Below are 27,314 nucleotides of genomic sequence, written 5' to 3' on the forward strand. Positions count from 1 at the left end.
CCGATTCTCCGCATATCGGTCTAAGTATTTACCCGTCAATTTACTGGTTTGCTTCCTATATAGTCCACTCACACAGCGCCACCAAGCGGTAGTGGAGGCGAAGCGCGCGTTTGACGGCCTGAAGAGAGCGTTCACCCAGGCAGTGAAAACAGAGGATGCGCTGTACGAGCCTGGTGACAATACACACCAACTAGCCCAACTAATATCTCTAATACGCGTGAAACATACGTAGTGCAGCTTCCAAGAACATCAGTTGGTCGTCAGGTGCGCGAAGCCTGCAACTAATGCGTCATTTCCGGACGACAGCATGCGGGATGCCGATCTACCAACTTATATTTTTGCTTACACATCACACTTGTGCAGTGCGGGCTCTAGAGAACGATTTCCTTGCCCCGGCATCATCTGTTCACGTGTGTCATATTTTTTTCCCTTCGCTCTTTCCCAACACTTGTTGCGTTGGCAGCGCAACCGTATTTATTAGGAAACTTCTTCTTGCCAGCTTCATTTGATGCGGTCAGATAAAGTTCACACAGTCCCACAGATGAAGTCGGTTGTTTAGTGAGGCTAAGATTCGATGTGACAGTCTGTGTCATACTTCCCGTTGCTATGGCTGAATTTAGGCACGTTGCGTTTTGGCTCTTTGCGCTACTTCCTCTGTCAGTGATCATCGGTTCCATGGCCACCGAGGTTTCTGAACAGGCGCAGCTACCTCCGGTATGTTGATGTCTATGATGTGTAGCTCAAGTTGATTCTTTTAAACACTTATACATTCCGTGTACTACATGACTTTGCACTATCATGTTATGCCAGTTGTCTAATTATTGGCCGAATTTGTGTACTGTTCATATGCGTGGAACAGTTCTATGCGATTGTGGCGTATAACGTCTGATTTAAAGTCTCATAGTTTTGTTTTCATTATATGTGCATTGGCGTATTTTTATCGTCGCTGTAATAACATCTCTGATTGTCACGAAAGCCTTCTAGTGTTATGAAAATTCCTCAAAAATAGTTATTGGGACAGTGGATGCATCTATAAACTACGCGTTCTTGGAAGAATTAGTGATGCAGTGGTCCAGGTGCACGGCTAATCAGCCGAAAGACACTGGTTTTGTGACGTCCCTTGCAATGAGTTAGATGATTGAAAAAAAGCACTTTTTTGCCGCCCTACTGACAGCAGCTCTCACTACACCCTGGAATGTTAATCGGTAGCGATCAGTTTTCATAAATTTCAATCACTTTCCAGGTTTTTGGAAAGCTGCCTACAGTTTTCACCTCACATTTCGAGGTGATTCGTATATGTCGACCTCTGTAAAGAGGTCACGGATACGACGGCCGTCTTCCACCTCTTTGCGTTTTACGCCACTGCCATGATACTAATATTTTTTAGTTTTAAACCGCCTCAGGGCGTGAAATTTTAGACCCCTTTGCAGCCACGCAATATTATCATTGTTCATATTTCGTTCACAGTACTTCAATAATGCACCATTGATTTTCGCTCATGATTGTTCATGGCTCATCATGTTCATCATCATCATCATCATCATCATTGCGTATTTAGGGACCACGTTCTTTTCAAACCGGGAAGGCGACAGCTTGGAGGACCAGGCGAGCTCTCTTGGGAAGCACTTTGGACAGATCTCCAGCTCGTCGCACTATACCACATCGTTCCAGCGATCCAAAACAATAATCGAAAAACAGAAAGTAGAGCGCAAATCTACAATTCAAGAAGCATATAATGAACCTTTAGTTTTAGCTGAGCTACAGGCATCACTAACCTGCTGCAATACCTCGGCCCCAGGCTCCGACCGTGTAGTATATAAAATGTTAAACACTTGTCCACTGAAACTCAAAAAAGCCCTCCTCCACCTGTATATTGCCGTCTAGCTTTCCGGCGAGATCCTCTCTGTCTGGAAACGAGCCATTGTAATTCCGGTTCTAAAGCAAGGAAAAGACCCATCTTCTGTTGCAAGTTACAGGCTGATTTCATTCACAATTTATCTATGTAAACTTTTCGAAAGGATGATTAACCGTCGACTCTTACATTCTCTAGAAGCAAACAATGTACTAGATCAATATCAGTGCGGATTTCGCGAGGGTAGATCGACTATTGATCATTTATGACGAATCAAAGCACAGATACGTGATGCCTTTGTTCATAATCAATTCTTCCTTTTGCTGTTTCTTCATATGAAAAAAAAAGTTTACGATACCACCTAGTGCTTTGGCATACTACGAGAACTCTCACAGTTGGGTGTCTGAGGTAACATGCTGACCATAATCAAAAGTTATTAGTCCAACTGCACTTTTAGTGTCTGGCTGGGAAATGTCTTGTCACAAACATTTGTTCAGGAAACTTGAGTGCCGCAAGGTGGTGTTCTAAGTTGCACACTTTTTATTACAAAACGAATACTCTCCATTCCTGCATTCCACGCAATATGTTCTATTGCACATACGTCGATCATGTGCAGATAGGTTACAAATCATGCAACCTCGCAATGTGCTAGCGGCAACTTCAACTTGGTCTGAATAAGATTACCAAATGGGCAGATGAGAATAGGTTCATCCTTAACCCGCAAAAAAGCACGTGTGTTTTATTTGCAAGGAAAAAAGGTCTTCAACCCGATGCAATCATTAACCTCTACGGGCAGTGAGCAGCTGTGAAAAGTGAACGTAAAGTTCTAGGCTCAGTTCTAGACAATAAATTTACATTTGTCCCTCACCTGAAAATTCTCAAGAACAAGTGCCTGAAAGCTATGAATATTATCAAGATTTTGTCGCTGACATCACGGGGCAGTGGCCCCGCCGCGGCGGTCTAGTGGCTTAAGTAGTCGGCTGCTGACCCGCAGGTCGCGGGATCGAATCCCGGCGGCGGCGACTGTATTTTCAATGGAGGCGCACGTCAAAGAAACCCAGGTGGTAGAAATTTTCGGAGCTCTCCACTACGGTGTCTCTGGGACGTTAAACCCCACATATCAATCAATCAATCATGGGACAGTGTTATAAAACGCCTGATGAATCTTTATAAAATCCTTACACGCACGCGCTTAGCCTACGAAGCGATTGTCTGTCTGCCACTCCAAGCTCCCTGAAAATGCTTGACCCGGTCTATCACTTGGGCATCCATATTTATACGTGTGCTTTTTGCATAATTCCCGTAGAAAGCCTGTACGTTAAGTCGAACGAGCGATCGTTGCAACTGGAGAGGGCTTACATGTATTTTGTGCATTACCTCAAAGCAAACGCAGATAATAATCACCCCCCACACTCTGTAATCAATGTTTTTTCTAGTTTCACACTATATCATATCTGTCCTTCGTTTCGACAGCTGTACTCGCTTTGAGTGAGAGACCTTGCTGAGGAAACGGGAGTGCCATTTCTTGATCAGTGCCAACCCCACATCTGCCACCGTGGCAACGATATCTCATAGAATGTGATATATCCTTAATTCGAGGAAGTTACGAAACACGCACCTGTGGCACATATTTTCGCGTACTTCCTAGAGCTCCAACACAAATACAATTGCCCTGACTTCTTCGTAGATTCCTTCAAGCCTCACACTTCTGTGTCGTACGCGTCAAACAGATCAAACAATCAAAACCACAAAAGCCAGTAATTTATACAGATTCCCCAAGCATCGTAAAGGCTTTAGAAACTCTTAAAAACACAAGAACCCTGTCCTTGTCTCGCTTTATTCACTGCTATACACAGTCTACAAGTATAAACAGCATGTTGTAGTGTGCTGGGTACCAGGACACCACTAAATCCAAGGTAACGTGATGGTGGACCAGCTAGTCACATCTGTCCACGACAGTGATGTTTAAACATCCGTAGCTCTCCCTGCTCCTGACCTAAACCATAACTTCAAAGAAAGCTCGGAGCTTGTTGGCCGAGCACATGGGATAGCCACACAGAAAATACATTACACGTTGTCAAGCCGTTTGTTACCTTCGTACCGCACATCAGCTATTATAAAACAAAATGTGGAAAAACCATCAATGTTCTGAAGGTGTTGTCTCACAGGCGATACCTCATGAATTTGTACAGAAGCCTTATTTACACCCGCTTAGACTATGGGGCCGTTGCTAATCAGTCTGCGACTCAAAGTGCTTTGAAGATGCTGGACCTCGTGCCCCAATTGGGCATTCACCTTTCTACGGGTGCTTTTCGCACTAGCCCTGTGGAAAGCCTGTATGTGGAATCGAATGAGTGGTCACTCCACTTACAGAGATGTTACACATCTTTTGTGTACTACCTCAAGGTGAACGCAGACCAAGACCACCTCTCCCATTTCGTCATCAAGGATCGGTCTTATTCTGCCCTGTTCCACAGCCGTCCTTTGTTGAGGCAGCCCTACTCATTTCGTGTGAGAGGCCTCGCTGAGGAAACAGATGTGCCACTTCCGGAACACTGTTTGATGGCTCCTGCTGCATATCTGCCGCCGTGGCAGTGGCAGCGTATAGACAGTGACATATCTTTTGCGGAAGTCACAAAGCATGCACCTGTTGCACACATCCGCACATACTTCCATGAACTCCCACACAAATACAGTTGTCCGGAATTCTACACCAATGTCTCAAAAAACGAACACTTCTGTCTCGTACGCTGTGGTTGGCCTATCCTTTTCAGATGCCGGTACTCTTCATCCTAACACAAGCATCTTTACTGCAGAAGCTCATGCGATACTTGCGGCTGTCAAGCACGTTAAACAAATACAACTACAAAGCGCAGTGATATACACAGGTTTCCTAAGCGTGATAAAAGCCCTCAAAACCCCGAAAAAAAACATGAAAATTCCGTTCTTCTATCTCTTTATTCACTCCTATGCAAAGTTTACGCACGCTTACAGCATGTCGTAGTTAGTGTGCTAAGTGCCAGGACACCGTCAGATCGGGGGAAATGTCTTGGCGGATCAACTTGCTGCATCTGCCCAAAACAACGCTGCTACCAATACATCCATAGCTGTCCCTGCGCTTGACCTGAAGCCCTTCGACGTGAGCTCAGGGCGAGTCGGCAGCGGCTATGGGATACACAAACACAAACCAAATTACATGTAATAAAGCCCATATAATTGGAAATTATCCACCAGCATCCAGATTACTCTACACGCAAGCAACGCTCACCAGATTACAAATAGGACACACAAACAGCACACCTGCATATTTATTGACTGGTGGTTAGCAACCTATCTGTGAGAGATGTGGGGAACCGCTTACGGTTTTTTATATACTTGTTCAGTGCAATGAGCCAGACTCTCTAAGAAAAAAAAAACTTTTTACTACCTTACCGAAAGCAACTTCCATTACATGCAGCCATGTTCATCGGTAGAGATCCTCTTTTTAGGCTTGAATCGCTGTTCATATTTCGAGGTGATCTGTTGCACGTCTTCTGTACAGAGGTCGAGGCTGCGGTGTTGTCATTAAAGACAGCACCTGCCTCGCCGCCCTTGGGCTGAAGGGCATGCATTGTCGAGGCGTTCGTGCTAATCTAATTTCCTGCATTTTAGGTTTATCACCACGAACACTGTCTTTTACTCGCGCTACACACATTTCGCGTCACTTCCATCATTTTATTAGCTTGTATGTTTTAACCCGCTTCAGGGAGCGGAATTTTAGGCCTCTTTACAGCCACGAAACATTATCAGAGTTCATATCCTGTACGTATTGCATCAAATCGTGCACCATTTCAGTTTTAGCAACATTTTCCATGGCGCTCACTGGCCAAGCATGACCCTTGCGCCTATAAAACTCATATGTCAATCAATCAATCAATCAAGCTATTTCTTGGTCATTGGCCGCGGGTAAGAAAATAACATCACACAGAAGTTACACTTACAAGGCTACGAACAGGACATATCCACAACACACACTAATACCTTTTGTGCGGTGGCGATCCAACTTTGAGTGATAGATCTGGTGAATCACTCACCGTCAACCACATCCTCATTCAATGCAGTGAGTTAGACTCTATTAGAAGAAAGCATTTTCTCTTAGCTTACCATGAACACATTCCACTTCATCCTGGAATGGTTATTGGCCTGAAAATGCCTGATATATAAGTGGTGGTTAATTGGCAAAGAAGCACTTCTTAAATATCAGGCAATATGTGCGTTTTGGATGAAATTCAAAGCTTCAGCACCATATACAAGGGAAATCCGTAGCTTAACCTCTCAGCAGAGGTTGTTGCTGCAGTAGCCCCCTGAGAAGCACCTGCCTCTCACCCTTCGGTTTTCAAAGGGGTCGAGGAGGCATTTGTGTTATTTTACAATCACTCACTTGTAGATACCACGGTCACTTACAATTCATTCCGCACCCATACATCAAATAGCGCACCACTGTCATAATTTTATACTTTATACACACATTTTACGCTTCCATACAGCACGTGTTTTTATCGCAATCATTTGGTATTGCTTACATCGCATCAAAAACATGGCGCTCTTTGGCCACCCATGGCCCTTGCGCCACAAAAATCCACTAATCAACATCATCATCACCATCATCATAATCATCATCATCATCAAAGTGTTACAAGCTTTATTTCTCCACTTCATTTTATTATCGCATGAATTAAAGGCCTACGTGTGGGCAAGTAAACTTTACAACTGTAGAAACCCATTCAGTCAGGTTCTGAAAAAAGTGAAGCAGGGCACGTTCGAGTACAAGTGGCAGCCACTTCGGCCATTGAATATAAGTACGTATATACTAACTGTGAAGGATTATTACAGTGGATTTTGTGGAGCACCGCATGCCACCAACACGCTCGAGCTCAACCAGCGAAGCGAAATGCTTAGGGTGATGAAACGTGAATTTGCGACTGCAATCCACGCCTCTCTGCTAACTTCTCCAGCACTTCACCGCTACATTCCGAACGGCGTTGTTTTTCTGTTAATTTTCACAAGTTGGACGTAGCGAAAAGGAATCGCGCTGATCAAAACTGCAAGCATAGGAGACTGAGCATGGTTGTGATGCAAGCGCTACTTTATGGAAAGTTAAATGATTGTTTCCTTTAAGAAGAAACTCACGTTGCAGGCAGCGTGAGTAATGACGACGGGGTTCCATAAACATGTTAAAAATTTGTGCTCGTGCAGCCGCGATGGCGCACTGCTCCCTAGCGGCCTACGACTGCGGCAAATCCGCCAGGCAAGCTCGGAGTGACGATCAGTTCATACGCTAATTTTAGTTCGCGTAGTTTTCTGTAGCACGCACAAGAATAAGCAAGGCGTCGTTGGTGCATGGTCGATCAGCTGACACCACCTTTCCCACTGCGGCAAAAAAAGGAGGCAGTGAACATTTAGCAGTTCCTATCGCTTGGTAAAGTACTTTGGCCTGATATTCATTTATTTGACAATGAAGAGTTCCCTCGGTGAAAGCGGCAACGGGCGTACGTCCGTGCGTTCTATCTTTTTCTATGCGAGTTCACGGGTATACCCTCCTCACGCAGCCATGTTGGATTTCACAGGACGCCACGGTGTTTTGTGCATTGCGGATATAAAGCACCATACAGGCTTTGCTCCGGACATCCGGCTATGGAGGTGCTGCGCACGTTAAACAGTTCCAGGAGCAGTAAGTGCTCGCTGGTGTGTGGCGTGCGTGCGTATACGTGAGCGAGCTCGAGGCTGATGGTGAGGCAAAGGGCGCTGTTTCGGCAGCCCTCGTTGGGAGGCTGGTATGTGCGGGGGAACAATCAGGCCCACCTTTCAAAGGCAATTTCAAAGGCAGGTTGGCGACTTGCAGGACGCGCAGTAGCTTTTTTGGGGGGCACGCGGGCCCTTCGGGGTGCAGAATAGCTAGTAACGAAGACCACGACCAGGGAGACTCTTTGACAGCTGGTAGGGACAGATTAGATTCAAAAGTAGCACCAGTATCTAAGATAGGCAGAGTCCGAGGCAGAAATAGACGTAGCCGCGAGCGCCGAGTCAATGGAGGAGAGGCCGATGGTATACGGTTTTGTAGAACCACATCTCAGGGACACGGAACAACCTCCTAACAATGAGGACTACGCGTGGGAATATTGTAAAAGAACAGAAGGCAGCAGAAAGGGGGGTGGTATTGGGGCATTCATTCACAGAAGTACAGACTGGCAAAGGGTTAAGCAGGAGTGCAAGGAACACTCCTTGGTTTCATGTACTTGTGGACGGGAGCAAAGGCCTGAGAGGAAAACCAGGCAATGTGGAGTGTATATCAAATGACATTCAGGAGTTAGAAGGAGACTGCGAGATTATTGTACAAGGAGATATGAATGCGCACATAGAAGATATAGATAGGCATACTGACCCGACAGGCAAAATGATCATGGATATGTGTGAAAGGCTTGATTTGATCATTTGCAACAGTACCGAGAAGTGTGAAAGGCAAATAACATGGGAGGTAGGAAGGCTGCAGTCGACGATAGATTACTCACTGATGTCACATAGTATGTATGATAAGCTCAGGGAAACGCACATAGATGAAGGTGCCTCCAGAATTCTGGGTAGTGATCACAAACTTATAAAGCTGAATTTTGAAAGAGCAGTGAAAGTGGGAAGTAGACAAGATGAGCAACTACCAGAAAATTTTCATTCAGAAATGCAAGTTGAAATAGCCACTAAACGAATTGAGAAAGTAATCACTGAGGATAATAAAACAGTTTGAACATACACAGATCTAATTAGACTGTTTGAGTTAGACCTTGCTAAGGCACGTGACAATTCACCCCGGAAAAGAAGACACAAACCCAAAAGTTGGTGGGATGAGGAAGTTAGGAGAGCCATAGCAAAACGTCAGGAAGCCTCTAGGGAACACCGACATGCTAAGCAGCGAGGTAAAACAACAGATGACGTTGAAAGAAAATGGGAAACCTTTCTAAGCTGTAGAAGGGATGCATCCCTTCTGATCCATTAAAAGATTAGAAGAAAGGGAGCTCAGCGGCTCGCAGAAGTACATGAAAAAGATAGGGAGTTTAGATGGTTTCATAATTTCGCAGCTGCCTTTCTAAGAAATGAGACGAGCCTAGAGCAGAGGTTTATAACTACAGCTCAAGGTGCTAGGCTAGAAGCCGACAAAGCTATTGAATATGTAAAAACAAGGGTGACAGAAAAATTTCAACAAAGCAGTGTTTCAAGGCTCTTGTATAATAACAGTGCGAGGATGGTGTCACAGCAGGTGCTAGATCCAGAGCGATGTGGTAGACGCAGCTCATACCGCAACATGCGCACCTGCGCTGGTGGAGTGTGGAGGCACAGAAACGCTTGGCCTAGAGAAACAACGTGACACATGTTGCTAAGGAAACCGGTACTGGCAACATTGTGTTTTAGCGGGCGGCGGTAAGTGGTTGGTCAAAGGCTGACACCACCGTAGTACATGGAGACGCTCTCCCATGAAGGCTCTCTAGCTCCCCTGCAGACGGCGCCATGCCGTAGTCATGCTTGAGAAAATGCACATTGAAAGTCGTTCACGTAGTTACTGGAATAAAGGCATGCTAATATGTAGTCTCAATCGGGTTTGACACTGTGAGTGTTGTCCTCTGTAGCATGCCATGATCGAGACAGGGCTAAGCAGCATCAGGCGACTTCGTGTGGCGCAGCTTGTTCGCAGATTTCGCCTACAGGACACAAGTATTAGGTTGACTGACTACGTGATCTATCGCGCTGTTCATTCTTTGTTTTAGCAATTGTTTCTCTCACTGCAGCCTGAATCGGTGAGCGTCAGCTTAGGCAGCCTTGTTTTCGTTAAAGGAAGACATTTTGTCATTGTCGACCCTGCATATATAGCTATGCTATGCAGTCCAACGCTTTCGTCACAGCATTACATTGCTGGGAAACTAAACCGCAATGTTCGTAATGCTACAGTTCTTTTCACCTACACGACGATCGGTGAATTTTCGTTGTGGGTACGACGCTTAGATTTTCTAAGTTCCCACGGTACGACAGTGTTGCAAATGCGACGTTATTATCTAAGCGCAGGCCGCATGTAGGTGAATATGAACGTGAAAATGATGGGCTATACTATATAGTCGCCTGCTATTTATAGGGCGTCAGGGATTGGTCACCCTATTACCAAATTACATTTTTTTCGCTTAGGTGAATCCTGTCGGTTTAAAGCGCGACATTGTTAAATAGCTTGTTTCGCCGCAATTATGCCTTGCGGAAAAGCTGCGTTGGTCCTGGGTGAAAATTCGAGGTAGATGCAACGAAGATGGTGTTTGCATTTCAGCCTTCCTCATGGTGAAGAGTAGGTGTCCGCCGAGAAGTCAGGGCTTTGGGCTAGCGATTGGGGAGGCGATTGTGTGCGTGTTCTTCCGTGCGCGCGGGCGTATATGTGTGTGTGTGTGTGCGCGTGCGCCATGTGTGTGTTTTTCCGTGCGTGAGTGTGTGCGAATGTCTGTATGTTTAGAAAAAGTTTTTAAAGATTTAGAGCATGAGGTACTCTACTATGGTAGAGCATAAAGCCGTCCACTTGATATTGAAGAAGAGCGTATGGGCGTTTTACCGAACTCGGCAATAGTGCAACCGTCTGCCTGTGTGGCCGAGTGCACACGTCGCACGTATGTGTGCGTTCTTTCGTGTGTGAGTGCGTGCGGATGTGTGTGTGTGTGTGTGTGTGTGTGTGTGCTATTCTATGCGTGTGCGTGCGAATGTGTGTGTATGTGCGCTCGTCAGTCTGTGTGCGCGTGCTTGAGTGTGGGCGATTGCTCGCACGTGTGTGTGCGAATGTGAGTGTATGTGAGCGCGCTCGTGTGCGCGCGTGGGTGTGTTCGTTTGCACGTGTTTTTGTGTCACAGCGTTTTTACACGCGTGAACAAAACCCCGCCTTCTACGTGTACCTCATACGCTAAGCATCGTCTGTGTCTGTATGCAAATTTACGCTGGTTGCACTCAGCCATCACTTTCCATAGCGTAATGAGACGTGTGCCGAACCAGACTGCTTCGCGTAAGAGCACATTTGCAGGAAGCTCCGCTCCCGTAGCTTTCCATTCATTGCCGAAAAAGGTTGTCTGGGAATATAAAAGGTAAGCTTGCACATTGAAGGCCTCAGTACACCAAGGTATGTCCGCCAACATCCGCGATGCAGCTCAGATATTCTTCGGATCGTTTCTTTTTCCTGGAAGCGGTCAACAAAAAAAAAAACAATTTAATGAATCAATTGGGTGAGTGCACTCTCCTGTGCACTTTGTACTTTTTGCTCATGTGCTGCACAGGAGGGCACCAAAATTTTCTTGAAAACTGACTCACGGATGTGTTCGCTTCGGTCACCATCATCATGACAGAAGCCGGGGCAGCTACACCGTGGTGGTCTACTGGCTCAGGTACTCGGCTGTTGACCCGCAGGCTGCGGGATTAAATCCCGGCTGCGGCGGCTGCATTTCCGATGGAGGCGGAAATGCTCTTGGCCCGTATGTTCAGATTTTCGTGCACGTTAAAGAACCCCAGGGGGTCTCAATTTGCGGAGCCATCCACTACGGCGCCTCTCATATTTACATGATGGTTTCGGAACGTTTAACTGTAATAATTATTATCATTCAAAAATTTAGCGCCAGCCATAATCAATTTTATTTGTTTTATTTGAGGCGGTTAGGGGTGAGAAGAGATAAGGTGCACAGCTAACCAGTCATCTGCCATTTCTATAGAGTGGCACCTTTAAGACTTCAAACCATCCCGCATGGACAGCAAAGGAAAGGAGGGATAGTCGGCGCGCGCCGCCATGCGGCAAACAGAGCGGCCACGCCCCCTTTTGCAATTACGCCTTCTCCGTCCGAATTAGACGGCCAGAGCAACACCGCCACGCACGCCCGATCCATTCAGCCGTGTCTTAACCGTTGAGTTTCCAAAATTAACTGAAGGGGATATGGCGCTACGATCGTTCAGCTACTATGCGAGTGATAGGTAGAATATAGATTTGCCAAGTTTACGTGGTTGTGGGCTCCGAACGCAGTTCGAACTTCCTGGCCGGTTCGAACTTGCTGGCCAGATTAGAATTCGTGAGCCAAAAAGATTGAGGTAGTGAAGCGTAACTGATAAACTGTTGCCTACTGCTGTTTCGTGAAAAACAGCAAGCCATGCGAAGACCAACCGGAACGTAAAGTATGAATATTAGGCAAATCCATGTACTACCCGTAGTTCTCATGCTTGCTGAAGCGCCGTGCGTTGCAGCTCCCATAGGCACTAGCGCCAGAGTTCCCTCCTGTGTGCTCGTACAAAACTCTATGGTCCCAATGATGGGTTGTGACAAAAACAGATGATTAGGTGGCGTAGAGCCAGTGAATGAGCCCGCAATCAAATTAGTGGTTTAATATGCGCCTCCGTAGCAAACGTACTGTCTGCGTGCTATAGGAGGTCTTGAAGGTACGAGAATAAAACTGGCATGGGAATAAAGTGAATCAACCGGAATAAAATCAGTCATAATTGGCTGCATACGCATATATGCATAACGTGCAATACTTATTAAAGTTGCTTAGTAATAATTTTAATAAAACAATTACAACAGGCTGACCTGATGCGGTACTTTGGCTACAACGTCGAAGTTCACAAGGTTACCACTGCTGACGGCTTCATTCTGGAGGTGGACAGAATTCTTCCCAGCTCGAACAGTAACGCCACGCCAAGCCGGACGCCGATGTTGCTTGTACACGGGCTTTTAACAAATGCCGCGTCCTGGACAGCGAACCTACCTTCCCAAAGCCCAGGTACCACATCCCGCACATTGATAAGAGTCATGCGCACTACGGTTATGCGTGCAGAGAGTTCAATCAGATATACTATGAATATCATATCTCTCTCAAAAAAGAAAAAAAACATTCTCTGTACATTAGATACCAAAAATTTTGCTTGGCGATGCGCTCACGCTGGAGAGACATTGTGAAGAACGGATTAAAATAACACACTCAGACGCATTGCTAGCAGAACGAGCACCAATTAAAACTGGCTTTTTTTTTATCGTAAGTATAGTCGATATAAATATACTAAAAAATGCCTGTAAAAGAGATTTGTACACTTCGCACCACCTATGTGACGTCTATCACAGAATTGATTTTAGCAGGAGATAGTTTCATTGATGGTGCACTTAAGAATCTTTCGGCTCCCAATTATGTCATGACAGCTGATTCGTACACTATTCTCTCCCTTCGGCTATTGTCCGCTTCATGAGCGTCGTTTTTTTTTTACGTGTGTACCTGGGTGAGTAACCATTTGACAATTATAGCGGCGTTCCTCATGCCTATAGTGTTCCCTGAAAAAAAAAAAACTGACGCAAACATCCACATTTTTTATATACTACGAAGACGCGAGTTTTCAATTAACATGTTACCCGTTGACAAATATCGCTGTGTTCTCCCGGCATATCGTTAAATCCAATGAAGCTGGCGAAGACAACGAAAATCTATATATACTACGAAGATGTGAGCATCCCCGTCACAGTTTAAGGCAGCTGTATCGTCAGAGGCATGTCAGCGTGCAGGACGGCTGCATGGCAGCACCCCGCAGCCGGTACAGAGCGCCTATTTTCCTGTCCTCTTCTTCTCCGTCTCCACGTATTCTTCACATAAAACTCTCTCCTTCCACAAAGGATCTGGCGCATACACTGGCGCATTATTCGTTGCCAGGTTCTGTTTGTGGTCGTTCCAGGAACCGTAGTGATAGATCACCAAACGCGACCTTCTCAAGAGGTGGCAGTTCGTTGAAAAAGCGATAAATTCGTTTTTAGATGCGGAGCATCTTATACTCGCGCCTTGTAGTGCGCCGTCCGCACCGCTTCTCGAACATTCGACAGCTGACGCGCGCGCATGCGCCGTCGCGCCGTCGCCCACTCTTCCACCATCTGTGCATCCCTTCCTCCTCTACACACCGCGCGCGCTTCACTCCTCCACCATCTGTGCACCCTTCCTCCTCTACACACCGCGTTCGACATCTACAATTCTCCTGATTCTCCAGTGGACGCGCATGTGGCGTCGCGCTTCGAGAACATTCAACAGCTGACAGTGCATGCGCCGTCGTGCTGTATATATACTCAAGGTCGGCGCTCGCTCGCTCAGTTGCCGCTCGTCGGTTGGTTTGTACGGCGCGTCGACGTCCAAGGTCGCGGTGAAATGAATTCCAACGAATCCACAAACACAATGATCGACGTCCCTTCGACCAGCGCCGCCCTTTCGCATACGTGTGTACGTGTTCACTCATTTAACACCCCCTCCTACAACCACGTTAACCAATTTAGCCATCGACCCAAGTAAGTCGCACTTTAACACCCCGTTAACCAATTATATGCTCCGCATCCTCCTCAGTGTTCCCCCGAGGGAAGCTGCGGGCAATTTTTTCCCCCTCCAGTTTCAGCCTGAAATCAAGATTGATATAAATCGGGGTCTACAACCTTCATTTGATAGAAAATCGTAGCAGCAAAAATTTTGTTTCATTTCCCTTTCACTTGAAGCGACAAACCCGTTCGAGCTTTGAACTCAGTGCCGAAAGGTATACTCGGCATCTCACGCATTTTGAGCACTTTCGAGGTAGAACCAGATTAACAGGTAAGATGACAGCCAGCCCGTTGATTACCTGTCTACTGCTTTTCTTCGGTGTTTTTTTTTTCTTCTCGCAAACGCTTCAAGCGCATGAAAGCGTCCATGGAACTTTCTGATAAAGAAATTTTTGCAGTCCCAGCCAGGATTGCGCCTGCATGAATTGAGGAAACCTTTGAGGAAACGTGAAACATGCTTTTCATTGCTTCCGCCGTATTTGCAGGATTCCTTTTAGCAGATGCTGGATTCGATGTGTGGCTCGTGAACTCCAGAGGTGTGCCTCAGTCCAACTACCATGTGAATCTCACTACGAATGACCCCGAATTCTGGGCGTGGAGGTGAATCTGGCTTTTCGCGTCTGTTGGCTTTCTTGTATTTTGTTTTGAGTTATCGTACCTGTGGAATTGTAATACCTGCACCTGGTCATCAGACAAAAAGTTAAATACAATACTTGGGTCTGGGTGTATAATGTTGGAGCTGACAAAAAAGTTTCATTTAAGACAAGATTACCCAGCGAACAATAGAAAGAAAATTGATACATGTAATGCTAAGAGTACCGAGACGCTAGAAGCTGTAAAATAATTGGTTTACTGAGGAATAGTAGTACCCGGCCGACTCGAACTTTGAGTCAGAAGTAACTATAAAAGAATACAGATACGGTGGAGTCCATTCGGTAGTCATGTTCAAGTAATGAATGTTAGTTTGGCACTCTGGCTCGGGAGGAAGGTATATAACAGCTGTATATTATCGCCAGTTACCTACGAAGCGGAAGAACGAAGATTTTGGCAGGTTGGTTGGTATTCACCTTGAAGCAGCAACACACGAGGACGACGAAGTAAGGGACAACAAGGGAGGAGCTGTCGCACTGCTTCTTCATGTTGAAAACAGCGCAACAATCCGAGAACCAAGAAGGAAGTTAGAGCAGAAACGTGGAGGATTACAAAGAGGGTTGAAGCTAACGTGAGGACGGCGCAGCAAGCAAGGGAAATGAAAGGGATATGTGTCTAACTTAAGGGCCAGGAAGAGAGCAGAGCTTTTCAGGGAGCGAACCGGTGTTAAGGAAATGAGTTGAAACCCCGAAGTTCATGTTTTAATCATTTGATTTAATTTTTAAACTAATAACCGAAATGAAACAACGCTGGTACTGGCGCTCTTTGGCCTTAGATGCCCTTGCGCCAATAAAACTTAACGTAATAATAATAGGGCACGCAGCGCGGGAGTAAGCTAACAGCTGGTCTTTAGGCATTACTCACTAGATTCTTAAAGAAGGAAAGTGAATGAAGGGTAGAGAGTAGTTATACGGACAGTCTAAGCGAAGAAACTTTCTTTTATACCATGCGTAAAGCACATGGTAGGCTTCACTGTCAGAACTTGTGGTATGTCTTTGTCTTGTAATGGACGTAGTCAGGCTGATTATTACGAGAATGATGATACAACATAGTAGCATATCTTGAGTATGCTTTCTAGATGATGAAGCAGCGCATGATTGTTTTCCCCGTGGGTGGGGGCATGTACAATTAAGAACAATCGCTATTATTAACTTACGTGGTTACTGAGACGAGAAGTTATTGTTTCAACCAAAGATCGTGTTCGGGATGAACAGTATTAAGCTCAAAGCCACTGTTTCAGCTTTGTTGTCGAGTCACAGTCATAACGTCATAACTAGAATTTGCCAGTGAAACACTAATGACAATGCAATTCAGTTGCTTGCAGACGCAATGCTTGCCATTTCAAAGGGAAACAATTTAAATGTACAAAACAGGTTTCTGCGGTATTACTAAGGCAGTGTTTCACGCCACAAGAAATTGCTGGATATCTCGTAATCGAGAGATGTAAGCATCAAATGGCTACCGGCAGTCCAGTTTTGGTTGCAGAGGATGCTGGTCACAATCATAAAGTTAGTATAGTGGACGTTTGCCTCCTTCAGTGCTACAGTAGCCAATTGTGGCTTGCATTCGATTCCACCACAAGATCTATCTGCAAAAGCTATTTACGGAAACAACACAGTTGCAACCATTTATGAGGTTGAATGCAGTCGTATTATCGAACATTGGCTGTTAGAATAGGCTATACAGGGACTGGTTGATTCGATGACGCTGCACTGTGTTAAAATCTTCGTAGCGCCACAAGAAAGAAAGAAAGAACAAAAGAAAGAGAGAAAGAAGGAAAGAAGGAAAGAAAGAAAAAAAGAAAGAAAGAAAGAAAATGAATGAATGGACTTTAAATAAAGTCCTAAGAGTACTGAACGCTGGGCGAGTTGGTAAATCATCACTACAAAACTGCGCGAAAAATCGACAAGAAACAGAGAAGGCACTGCGCTTGTGTGTGTGCACTGCGCTTGTGTGTGTGCCTTCTCTGTTTCTTGTCGATTTTTCGCGCAGTTTTGTAGAAATAAAGTCCATTCATTCATTTTCTTTTTAGTCTTTTTTTATTTTTTATTTTTAGTCTGGCAGTTTCCTTCGGGCGAGGTTGCGAGAAAGGTGTATTAACCCCTGTCGCACCCCACCCACCGTCGATGATGATGGCGGGACCTCAGGTGATGGCTGGAAGTCGTTAGACCCGGGTGATATCTTCGGCTCTCTGGACGGCCCAAAGATGGTCGGCCAGCTTGTTGCTGCTGAGTGCCGCCTCCCAGGTGTAGCGGAGCTGGCGCAGCCTATCCGCATAGAAAAGATTGTTTCAGTAAAACACTTCCCCCTCCGTCAATAAATATGGCATCGAAAGTCTCGTAAAAGCGTGGACTGTATGCACATGGTAGCTTAGTGAGTAAAATACGAGAAATGATCTTGTGCAGTTTCAAAGCTTTGTTGTTTTGGGGGTCCCCGTCGCCATCGGTACTGATTATTCGTAAACAACTATAAAAATGTCTGTAATTTCAAATACGTACCACTCTAATTATTCTCTAATATACGCACATGCCTATAGTTTTTGGGCAGGTGTCTGGGGTCTTGATTCTGGGGCGTCATTGAATATCACAGCTTGATCTATGGGTTTCGTTGAGCAGATCTAGCTGGTTCTCCCGATCCCTGCTAGCGAGCCAGCTATAGGTCTCCTATGCGCTTCATACCGTAATAGAGATGTCCTAGAACATGGGAGAATTGGAGTTCAAAATTCCCGCCTCACGTTCCCACGTAGTGTGGGCAGTAGTCGCGGTGGCCGTTTCCCGCTTTACGTACAGGTGTGCGGGCATTTATGTGGCGTTTTCCTTGCTGGAGAACAGGCACGACATCGGCGTCAAACAATTCATCACGTCCCCTACTATGCAGAGTCCGGGTGTAGATGACTTTATTTCTCGCCATTCTCCTGTTTCTGTTTTTGTAATGAGCCGGCCAGACATGGCTAGAGCACCGCTAAATTTCTAAGTATATGTGTGCAAGCGGATGTTAAAATTCAAAACAGCTGAGTAAGTACGTTGGCGGCAGGATGCTACTATACTTGTGAAATAAGCAATCGAAAAGCCGTTTGTTTCGCACCCTAACGCGCTCGTTTTCCATGCTGTATAATAAAAAAAATAGAATACTAGTAATGAGACCCACAGAAACGTGTTGTTTTGGTGCCATAAGATGTAGTGGCGTAGTTGGCACACGCATATCTAACACATTCATCTTAATGCATAACTTGTGGTGAAGGTCATTAACTGCATGCACCATTGAATGTGTGCGTCGTTGATTTAGTATCACGCTTTAAGGGTGGCAGCAATGCCTGGGGCAGATACAGCTCCGAAATCTAGTCTGCAAAACATTAAGAAAACTTGATATAGTGCCACAATTATGCTGGGCAGAAACCGACACAGAATCTGGAGTCCCATACGGCCCAAACTTTAGCTAGTGGCCTTGGTGCCGTTATAGTGTTAACTGGGATTCGAATGTGAATCCTGTCAGCCGCCACAGCACTTTTATGGGTACAAAAGAAAAAAAAAATCAATCGCCCATACGGCTTTGGGTCACGTAGAATGAAAAGCTTCCGATGACTCGAATTAATTCAAGGGAGACCACCCACCGTGGCAGGCCTCATATTCATGTCTATGTTTTAGGTACGTACAGTTTTTGAATGTAAGTTTGAAAACTTATTATATATACTGTAATGAAGATAAAGTTCATCAGCCCTTGGACAGCAGCATAGAGCGTGCCGCAGAGACTGGAGCCAGTGGATTGTGCTCGGAAGTGGAGGTGCTGGGTGTCGTTATAGTGATGTATCACTCTCACGAATATTACACTTTTGATCTCAGTCGAGCAATCTGAGCTGGACAAATCACCTCAGGGTATTTCATTTTGAGATATTAGGTCATTGTTCACCATTCTGCTTTTTGTTTTGTGGGTTTATATGGTGGGTACGTCTTTCCCATCGTTTACCTTGAGTTTTAATCATAGCTGCTACAATATAAACTAGAAGGATTACGGAAAAAGCATTTTATTGTGTTTTACAATGAGCATATACCTCTTCATCCTGCACGTCTTTTAGGTGAAGATGCGCTTGTTGATAACCCAAAAGTTCTTAGCTTCCTAAAAGAAGCAGGTTTTTTTAGACAAACTTTAAATTTACACCCTGCGTCGTCTAAATACACAGGAACACCTCGTAGTGCTTCCCACTTTTGAGAAGATGATCAAAGTCTTTTATACTTGGTTGGTATCCTCGAGGCCATTGCCTAGACACTCGGCGGGGCATCGCTACATTTTAAGAGAATCTTACCATGCGTTTGGTGCATAATGACCTAAGCTGCCTATGCGCCATAAAAACCATAAAAAGTGTACCATAAAAAGTGTACAATGCCACTTCAATTGCTGCTTCCAAAGCAATGCAATGTTGGAAGATTCGAGGCCATGCCATGGCGGTGGTGCATTTTGCCTTATCTGTACTTAGAAAACACGGAGAAATTATTTGTGTACATGCCCGCATGAATCTTGTACGTTACCACAAATGTAATATATAGGCCCATCGCTAAATAAAGCAAGGAACGATGGCATGTTGCGTGAGCGAAGATTCAACGTGACCAGTTGGGGCTCTATTCTATATATACAACCACAGCCTCCTCTGGTGCGCGCCCGCGTATGGCGAATGTGTGTTCCCTCTTCAGCTGGACATACTTAAGTTGGAATGCGAATTTAGCTTCGAACAGATTGGTACGTATGATATGGCGGCCGTCATTGACTACATACTGAACGAGACCGGATTCACCGAACTGGGCTTGCTGACCACGTCGCAGGGGACGACCGCGTCACTGGTGCTTCTCTCTATGCGACCAGAGTACAACGACAAGGTGAGTGAAGTTTAGCAAAGCCACGACGAGAGCGACAATCTATACCACCTTCGCGTCACTTCCAACACTGCTAAGCTTGTTTTTTCAAATTGACCGATAATTTCATTGAAATCTCTCACTGGATCACGACAGCTGCTGACATGGGTGGCTTCCCAGTGAGCTGAAATTATATGGAAGCTTCGCCCTGGTGATGTCGAGCCTGGGCGGCCATTGTTGTTTCTCGTTATTTCTCTCTTTCTTTCTTCTTGTCTCTATTCCTGTATACATCTTTTATGTACACCTGTTCCTGTCTTTTCAGCTGGTTCTATCTTTCTCCTACTTCTTTTTTGTTTCTCTTTCTCTCGATTTCTATGTCTGCCATTTGCTCCATATCTGTCTCTTTATTTCTCTCTATTTGGGCCTACTAATTATGCTGCCCATGAAAAAGTCAGACTCCGTAAAGCCAAGTGAACGACTTCACGGTCCAGCTTCAACGATATTCCGCTAAGCTACATGACGTGCTGGTCTCATACATATAAAATGAAATTTAAAACGTGAATCCCACTGCGATCACGAAATGTGGCTGGAATCGCCCTACTTAGTTAACGATCTCTTCATTTTCACCAGAATCTAATTGCATGTTCTGTTAAGTTGACAATCTCAGTAAGCCGCAATGCGGCATACTCTCTAAAACACTGCATTTTTTCGAAATAGAGCTTGTCATGGAGAACACACGCTTTACGGTGCTTTAGGGTGCATTTTAGAGTGCTTTCTTGATTTAGAAAAACCACAGAACAAGAGGTGAGGTTCTCGTTACTATTCTATGTTTCGGTGTTTTAGAAGTACAAAAGATAGCATGTTGTGGGTAGAAATGACAACACAAAGCGTCATAAGCAAGTAAGACCCTACACAAATTGCTGCGGATGTAAAAGGGGAAAAGGAAGAAATAAGCGCAGCTTTGTTACTGCCTCTCTCTCAATGGAGGGCACCACCACAGTTCTGTGCAAGAAATGGTGGTAGGAGGGATTGAAGAAAATAGGGAGGTATTAAAGGTATTGAGATAGAGAGAGCAGCAAGAAGAGAAAGAGGCGCAGACAGCCACATACGAAAGTTAGGAGAAGATAGGAAAGATGGACGCGTTCACAGAAGTGCGAGGACAGGGTACCACTCAACGCTTTTTTTTAATTTAGTTTTGGTATTGTACGTTTGCACAGCGACTGTGTCGAGCAAATGAACTAAGCGCGAAAACTGCAAACCTAGAAGTTGTTGTACTCATGCACAAAAAGGGTGCTGCATGCATTCGTGGGCCTTCGTTATTTGCCTGCTAAATTTAACCCTCTTAACCACTCATGGTTTTTTGGGAGCTAATTCGAACGAGAGGCTTACTTTTCCTCTCGGTGCATATAGGCTGTGAACACGGAGGCTCACAGAGAAATCGAGGCCGTTCACAACATTGAAAAATGGCCAGAAACGCGAAGGCAAACAAGCAGCAACATCTGATGTTTGAAGCTGGTCCAAAACTTCAATCATCTCAACAAAACTTGCGGCCGCCACCACTCAGCGGCGCCACGGTGCATAAAGTTGCGAATTGCTAACGAGTGTTCCCGTTCTAGCTTGTCGTACTTATGACGAAATGGTAGCTGGTATTGCATTTGACGTTAGGGGAATAGAGAACAAGGAAAAAAAATGTCGCTATGTAAAGTTTTCCTTGGGAGAGATAACTAACAGTACTAGCGACGAAATGCGCACCTAAAACGTTGGAAGCATTCACTCTTTCGAGTCAATTTTCTTTTCATTCGGGAACTTCGATAGTGCTTTGCTTAGGATGCAATTTTGTTTTCTAGGTGAACATTTTAGTCGCCTACGCTCCCGTGGCAAACATCACTCACTTCACCTCGCCGTTTAGGTTGCTCATTCCGTTTGCAGAGGAAGTCAAGGTACGAATTTTCAACTTAGGCCGACAGAACGTTGCCCTTATTGGCGGGGTTCCATCGCTAAAGAAGGTCAGGTAAGCAGACCAGCACACGATAGAAGCAAAGAGGGAACATGAGTGCCCTCTGCGTCACTGGTTATTCTATGGCCGTGTCTGCGTGTCCAACCTTCTTTCACGATGAACCCTCAATGACATCTCTCGCATCTACCTTTTAACAAGACACGTACGTAATACCGTGGTAGCCGCTTCTGCACGTACTGGCGCTCATAGGTGACTGAACTCGTATAGGTACGGGCGTCAATGTATTTCTAGCTGTCGTTCTTGTTGGACCATTAATTGTAAACGCTATCACTTCTTTTTTTTTTCGTTTTAACACACAAATCTCATATATTGTTAGCCTGCGATGGTTTACAAGAAAGATTTCACGAATAAAGTGTTCGTACTCATTAATGTTCTTTTTACATAAGCCATATTCAAGGCATTACAATAATTCCTAATTGTGCGGAGCAACCAAATCATGCACAAGGTCAACTGTAGATGACCGAAAACTCTTCGCGCTCCAATGATCAGCGTAATAAACATTAGCCGCACGTCGTAAGTCACCCGTGGCATTTGAGAAACCACGACCTCTACTGTCTACATTGCCAGCCGAAACCAAAACATTTTCGCTCTTGTACTTAAGAAGAGTGTGCTATGCTTCCACCTTGAACGTATAAAAGCGCGACAAAAGCAACGACGAGAAGAGGAAATACTGAGCAAATGCTGCTATGTATGCGAGTGCCTTGCTCCCGACTGAGCTGCAGAAAATAGGTGCCTTTCTCCTGTTCTAGCCACCACAAGCACCACCCTATCAGTTGCTTCTCCTTCTTTCTTCCTCTCTTCACTCATTCCTTCCCATTCTCTATCCACCCGTGTTGGTTAGTAAACCAAGTGCTACCACGTTTTTACCTGCCTTTTCCTTATGCCTTGAAAGTCAGATACAGAAGGGCAAACAGCCTAGATTCACCGCCTCTCGTGTGTTGTCTAGAATCCACAGTACTTAGAAAAAACAAAACCAAAAGCATTGCTTCCTTGCAGGCAGTCAACGACCTCGTCACGCACGGTGGTTTCTTGGTCACGAATGCCATACAACAAAATGCGCTTGCTACGGTTTGCGACAGCTTCCTACGTGAAATCTGCTACGCACCACTGGCCATCCTCTACGGAAAGGATCCGAAACAACACAACAGCGTAAGGGTTGGGAACCTTAATTTCACCCTCAATGAGAGGAATGAAAACGTTCGAGGCTCGGAAATTGATTTTGTTAACACAACCATCGAAGAACGTCAGAATGGCGCAATGCGGCCACTATAGACGCAAATGCAGATAGTGCTTTCACAACCGGTGCTGGTGGCTGCAATAATGGCTCCCATTTGAAGTACGAAACCGTAATTTAACAAAGAGTAGTAGACAGGGAAACGGGGAGTAGACAAGGACAAGCCCATCCTTGTCTTTGTTTTCGTAAGTCCCTGTTTAAGATATGCGAGCGTATTTCAATTATCGTGTACCATCAGCACGCTCAATCAATACGTTGACGTATGACGCGGTGTGACACAAGTAACACTCACAAGGCTACAGATAGTACATGCACACTCTCCACATCTATGCCCCATCATTCACATTTATTCCCCACATCTATTCCCCATCACTGTTAATGTTTTTTTAAAAGATGTCCATACTTTCCGCCATATATTTCATGGTGATTCGTAGCTCGACCTCTGTGGAGGTCGTGGCTGCGGCGGCTCTCAACACCAACATTGTTGTTTGCTTTACCTTTACACCTTTCACGTCACCACCATCATTTTATTACTCTTGAATTTTAACCCTCCTTAGGGCGTGGAATTTTGGGCCCCTTTAAAGCCATGTAACATCACCATTGTTCACATCTTGTTCATATCGCTTTAAAGACAGACCACTGCTCTTCCTTTAACATTGTTCATGGCGCTCTTTGGCCAACAGCTTGCGTTATAAAAACCCACACATCATCAGCATCATGGTCACTACAATGAAACTGGTGGTTGAGGTGATCGGCTGCCGATCTAGCTGCGATGGTATCATTTCGATGAATGTGCGATGAATGAATTTAGGTACACGTTAAGTAACTCAGATGGCACCCCATCAGTGATGATAGAGAAGAAGACAAAGAAGCCTTGGAGGGAATGCAAAGAGGCAAAGCTGCTGGTGAGGACCAGGTAACATCAGATCTGCTGAAACACGGAGGACAGATTTTTCTAAAAAACTAGCAACCCTGTTTGCGAAGTGTCTCCTGACGAAAAGAGTACCAGAATCTTGGAGGAATGCTAACGTCATCCTAATAGATAAGAAAGGAGATGGCCTGTAATTCTTCAAGCCATTGACAACCAGCTTGCTCTTTGCCGTATAGAAGCTCTTTACAAGGGTAATTGCTAACAGAGTTAAGAAAACAATAGAATTCAATCAAAAAAGGCACAAGCAGAATTTCAAACAGGCTACTAAACAATCGACCACATTCATACTATCAATTAGGTAATAGAGAAATGCTAAGAACACAGCCAACCACTATACATAGCCTTCATTGATTACGAGAAGACGTTTGATTCAGCCGAAATATCAGCATATCAGCAATCATGCAGACACTGTGGAGTCAGGGCGTCGATGAAGTATATATAAACATCCTGAAAGAAATTTACAGGGGATCAACTGCTACCATAGTACTCCTTAAAGAAAGCAACAGAATACCAACGAAGAAGGGTGTAAAGCAAGGGGATACAATCTCCCCAATGCAATTTACCGCGTGCTTACGGGAGGTTTCAGAGGCCTGAAATGGGAACAGTTAGGCATCAGAGTTAATAGAGAGTACCTTAGTAACCTGCGCTTCGCTGATGACATTGCATTCCTGAGCAACCCAGGGGATGAGTTTCAACTAAAGATAACAGCGTTAGACAAAGAGAGCAAAAAAAAAAAAAAAGGTAGGTCTGAATATTAATCTGCATACAATGAAAGTAATGTACAACAACCTTGAAAGAGAACAGCGCTTCGAGATAGTCCCTTGCAACTTCTTGTACGCTATTACCTATTTCTACTTAGAACAGGTAATAATCATTGAGCCGAACCACGAGATTGAAGTAACTAGAAGAATAAAAATTGGGTGGAGCACATTTGTCAAGCACCCTCAAAATATGACAGGTAGATTGCCACTATCCCTCAAGAAAAAGGTATATAACAGCTGTATCTTGCCGGTTCTTAGCTACGGAGCAGAAACCTGGAGACTTACAAAGAGGGCTCAGCTTAAATTGAGGACGACGCAGTGAGCAATGGAAAGAAAAAATGGTAGGTGTAGCCTTAACAAACTGGAGTTAAGGATGTCAGTTGAAATCAAGAAGAAGAAATGGACATTGGCCGGGCATGTAGCGTGTAGGCAGGGTAACCGCTGGTCACTAAGGGTAACTAACTGGATTCTCGGAGAAGGCAAGTGGGTTAGGGGGAGACATAAATTTAGGTGGGCGGATGAGATTAAGAAGAGAGCTGGTACAAAATGGCAGCAACAAGCACAAGGCCTAATTGACTAGTGGAACATGGGAAAGGCCTTTGTCCTGCAGTGGACGTAGTCAGGCTTGATGATGATGATGACAATGATGATGATGATGATTATGAATATGAAGGGATCCCAGGTCGAGAAAATTTCTGGAGTCCGTTGGTAATCAATAAAACTGTCAGGTGGCAAAACGCCTCGAAATTTTATACATGTACCGTCGAATATTCGAGTGTTATCGCTAGCGGCAACGCAAGTTTCAGAAAAAAACTGTAAAGGACATGCCGATTGTTAGAGCGAGATCCGAACGACGAAAAAAAGACAAGCAGAACACCCTTTGTCGTCGTCCTCATCTCGTGCTACAACGATAATCATGTCATACCGACTAGCCCAAACAGTGGCACTTATGAGAAAAGAGTGAGACACTATATGTACTAAGAAAAACATGTATTTAGTCATTCGTACTTGTTAGATCATGTTATCTTTCCAAGCAATCTGTAGCACAACCTCCTAGTGGAGGTTCCTACTGCGGTAGCTGCAATAAAAAGACCTGCCTGGCGGCCCTTGGACCCAAGGTTTGTTATTAAGGCAGATGTACTGTTATTCTTCTATGCTTTTATTACTACATTCACTTATCATTCATTCTCAATCCAGGCGTCACGTCCCTTTCACGATTTTAGTATCTGTGACATTAACCCACCCATGGTACGGAATTTGAGACCACTATACAGCCTCGTAACATTATCATAACCCACACTCCTACATACCATCGCCATACACCGACAATTATTACAATTTTGCAACGTGGCCCTTGCACCAATAAAACAAACATAATAATATTTGTTAGAGAATTTTGGATAGTCAAACTTAATCGGTAGTCTATACCCAGTGCGATTTTTTCTAATCGCGCCGTGCTTCTCGCACCCTGAATTCCATACTTAAATTGAAGCACCGTTCTTATCAGAGCTTCCTTACAGGCCACCTACCAGAGCAGGAAAGGCTCTGAGGCAGGTTAATAAATTAATATACAGTTCTTTTCACCCACGCAGACGAGGGTGCCTGTCTATGTGACAAACTTACCTGTGGGCTCCTCCAGCCAAAACGTGCTTCACTATGCCCAGGTAAGTGAGTCGGTCTTTTGTGCTTAATTACTAGTATGCCTGAGATGACAAGGTAGGTCAGTAGAAAGAAACTCGATTGCTTTTTCTATGGCAAATAAACTTGTCTCAATACCTAGGACACCACTATCCGCCCCAGGAGACGCTTACGCAGGAATACGCAAGGAAAGAACGATACGTACCTGCAGTTCCCGCAACCCACTCGCAAACACGTCGCAGATTATTTGCTAGGACCTACGTAATAAACTGTAGGTAGAAATGTAGTTCGAGAGAGCCAGGCACCGAATATAGGAAGATATGCGAGAATTTATTGAGCTTATTGTTCCTTCATTGATCACTGCTTGGCAGATTAATAGATCAAAGAACGGTACTTTCAGTTGACTGTTCTTCTGGCGTTACCTTACATCGAATATTTTAGGATTTAATGACGCTGGCTTTCCTCGTGGAATTCGCAAAAGGCAAAGCAGTCATGCACCGGTTCAGGAACATTTACAATATCTAAGAGCGTCAGTTTCTGTACTGTCGACGCTTGCAGCGCGCTGCTCTAACCCCAAGTATGTAGGCCCCCTAACCGAAAGGCATAACAAATTTGGCCGAACGTTGTTCACGCTTCTCCTGCCTACACCTCTGCGTTATTTTCAAACGTTCTCTGTGTTTCAGTGGCGTACTGCAACTGTCGAGCTGCATGCCGTTCTTCATGTGACATTTCAGTTTCTTGCTGCCGCACTCGTTGATTCGGTGTTGCGGCGAAACTGTGGCTATTTGCAACTGTCGTCTCGCATTTTTCGCGTCTTGTGTTTAGAAAATATTGCCCAGTGAGGTCGACGGGTTCGTTGCTTGTACACAGGGACGAAAAAAAGACGTTATTTATTGCGCGGCTCTTCAGACGCTAAAAATACCGAAGTTTATACGTTGATATACTTGTCATATTACACTGGATACTTTCTCTATATTTTTTTTTTCGCGTATCGGGAAGGACGTCTACTGATAGGCCAT

The 27,314-nt window shown here is 44.9% G+C and overlaps 1 protein-coding gene across 1 annotated transcript in view; it reads left to right on the forward strand.

Moving 5' to 3' along the window:
* Window positions 1-491: 491 nt before the first annotated feature.
* The window catches only part of LOC119165285 (lipase member J), a 34,808-nt gene continuing 7,985 nt past the window's right edge, over window positions 492-27,314 (forward strand). The window contains exons 1-7 of the mRNA XM_037417466.2: window positions 492-714; window positions 12,462-12,660; window positions 14,705-14,819; window positions 19,588-19,738; window positions 21,562-21,654; window positions 22,728-22,880; window positions 26,250-26,321. Coding sequence (XP_037273363.2) covers window positions 607-714; window positions 12,462-12,660; window positions 14,705-14,819; window positions 19,588-19,738; window positions 21,562-21,654; window positions 22,728-22,880; window positions 26,250-26,321 — 891 coding nt within the window. The 5' untranslated portion in view covers window positions 492-606. The remainder of the gene's footprint in view (window positions 715-12,461; window positions 12,661-14,704; window positions 14,820-19,587; window positions 19,739-21,561; window positions 21,655-22,727; window positions 22,881-26,249; window positions 26,322-27,314) is intronic.

This window comes from Rhipicephalus microplus, chromosome 8 (genome assembly GCF_043290135.1).
Source record: "Rhipicephalus microplus isolate Deutch F79 chromosome 8, USDA_Rmic, whole genome shotgun sequence".
NCBI lineage: Eukaryota > Metazoa > Arthropoda > Arachnida > Ixodida > Ixodidae > Rhipicephalus > Rhipicephalus microplus.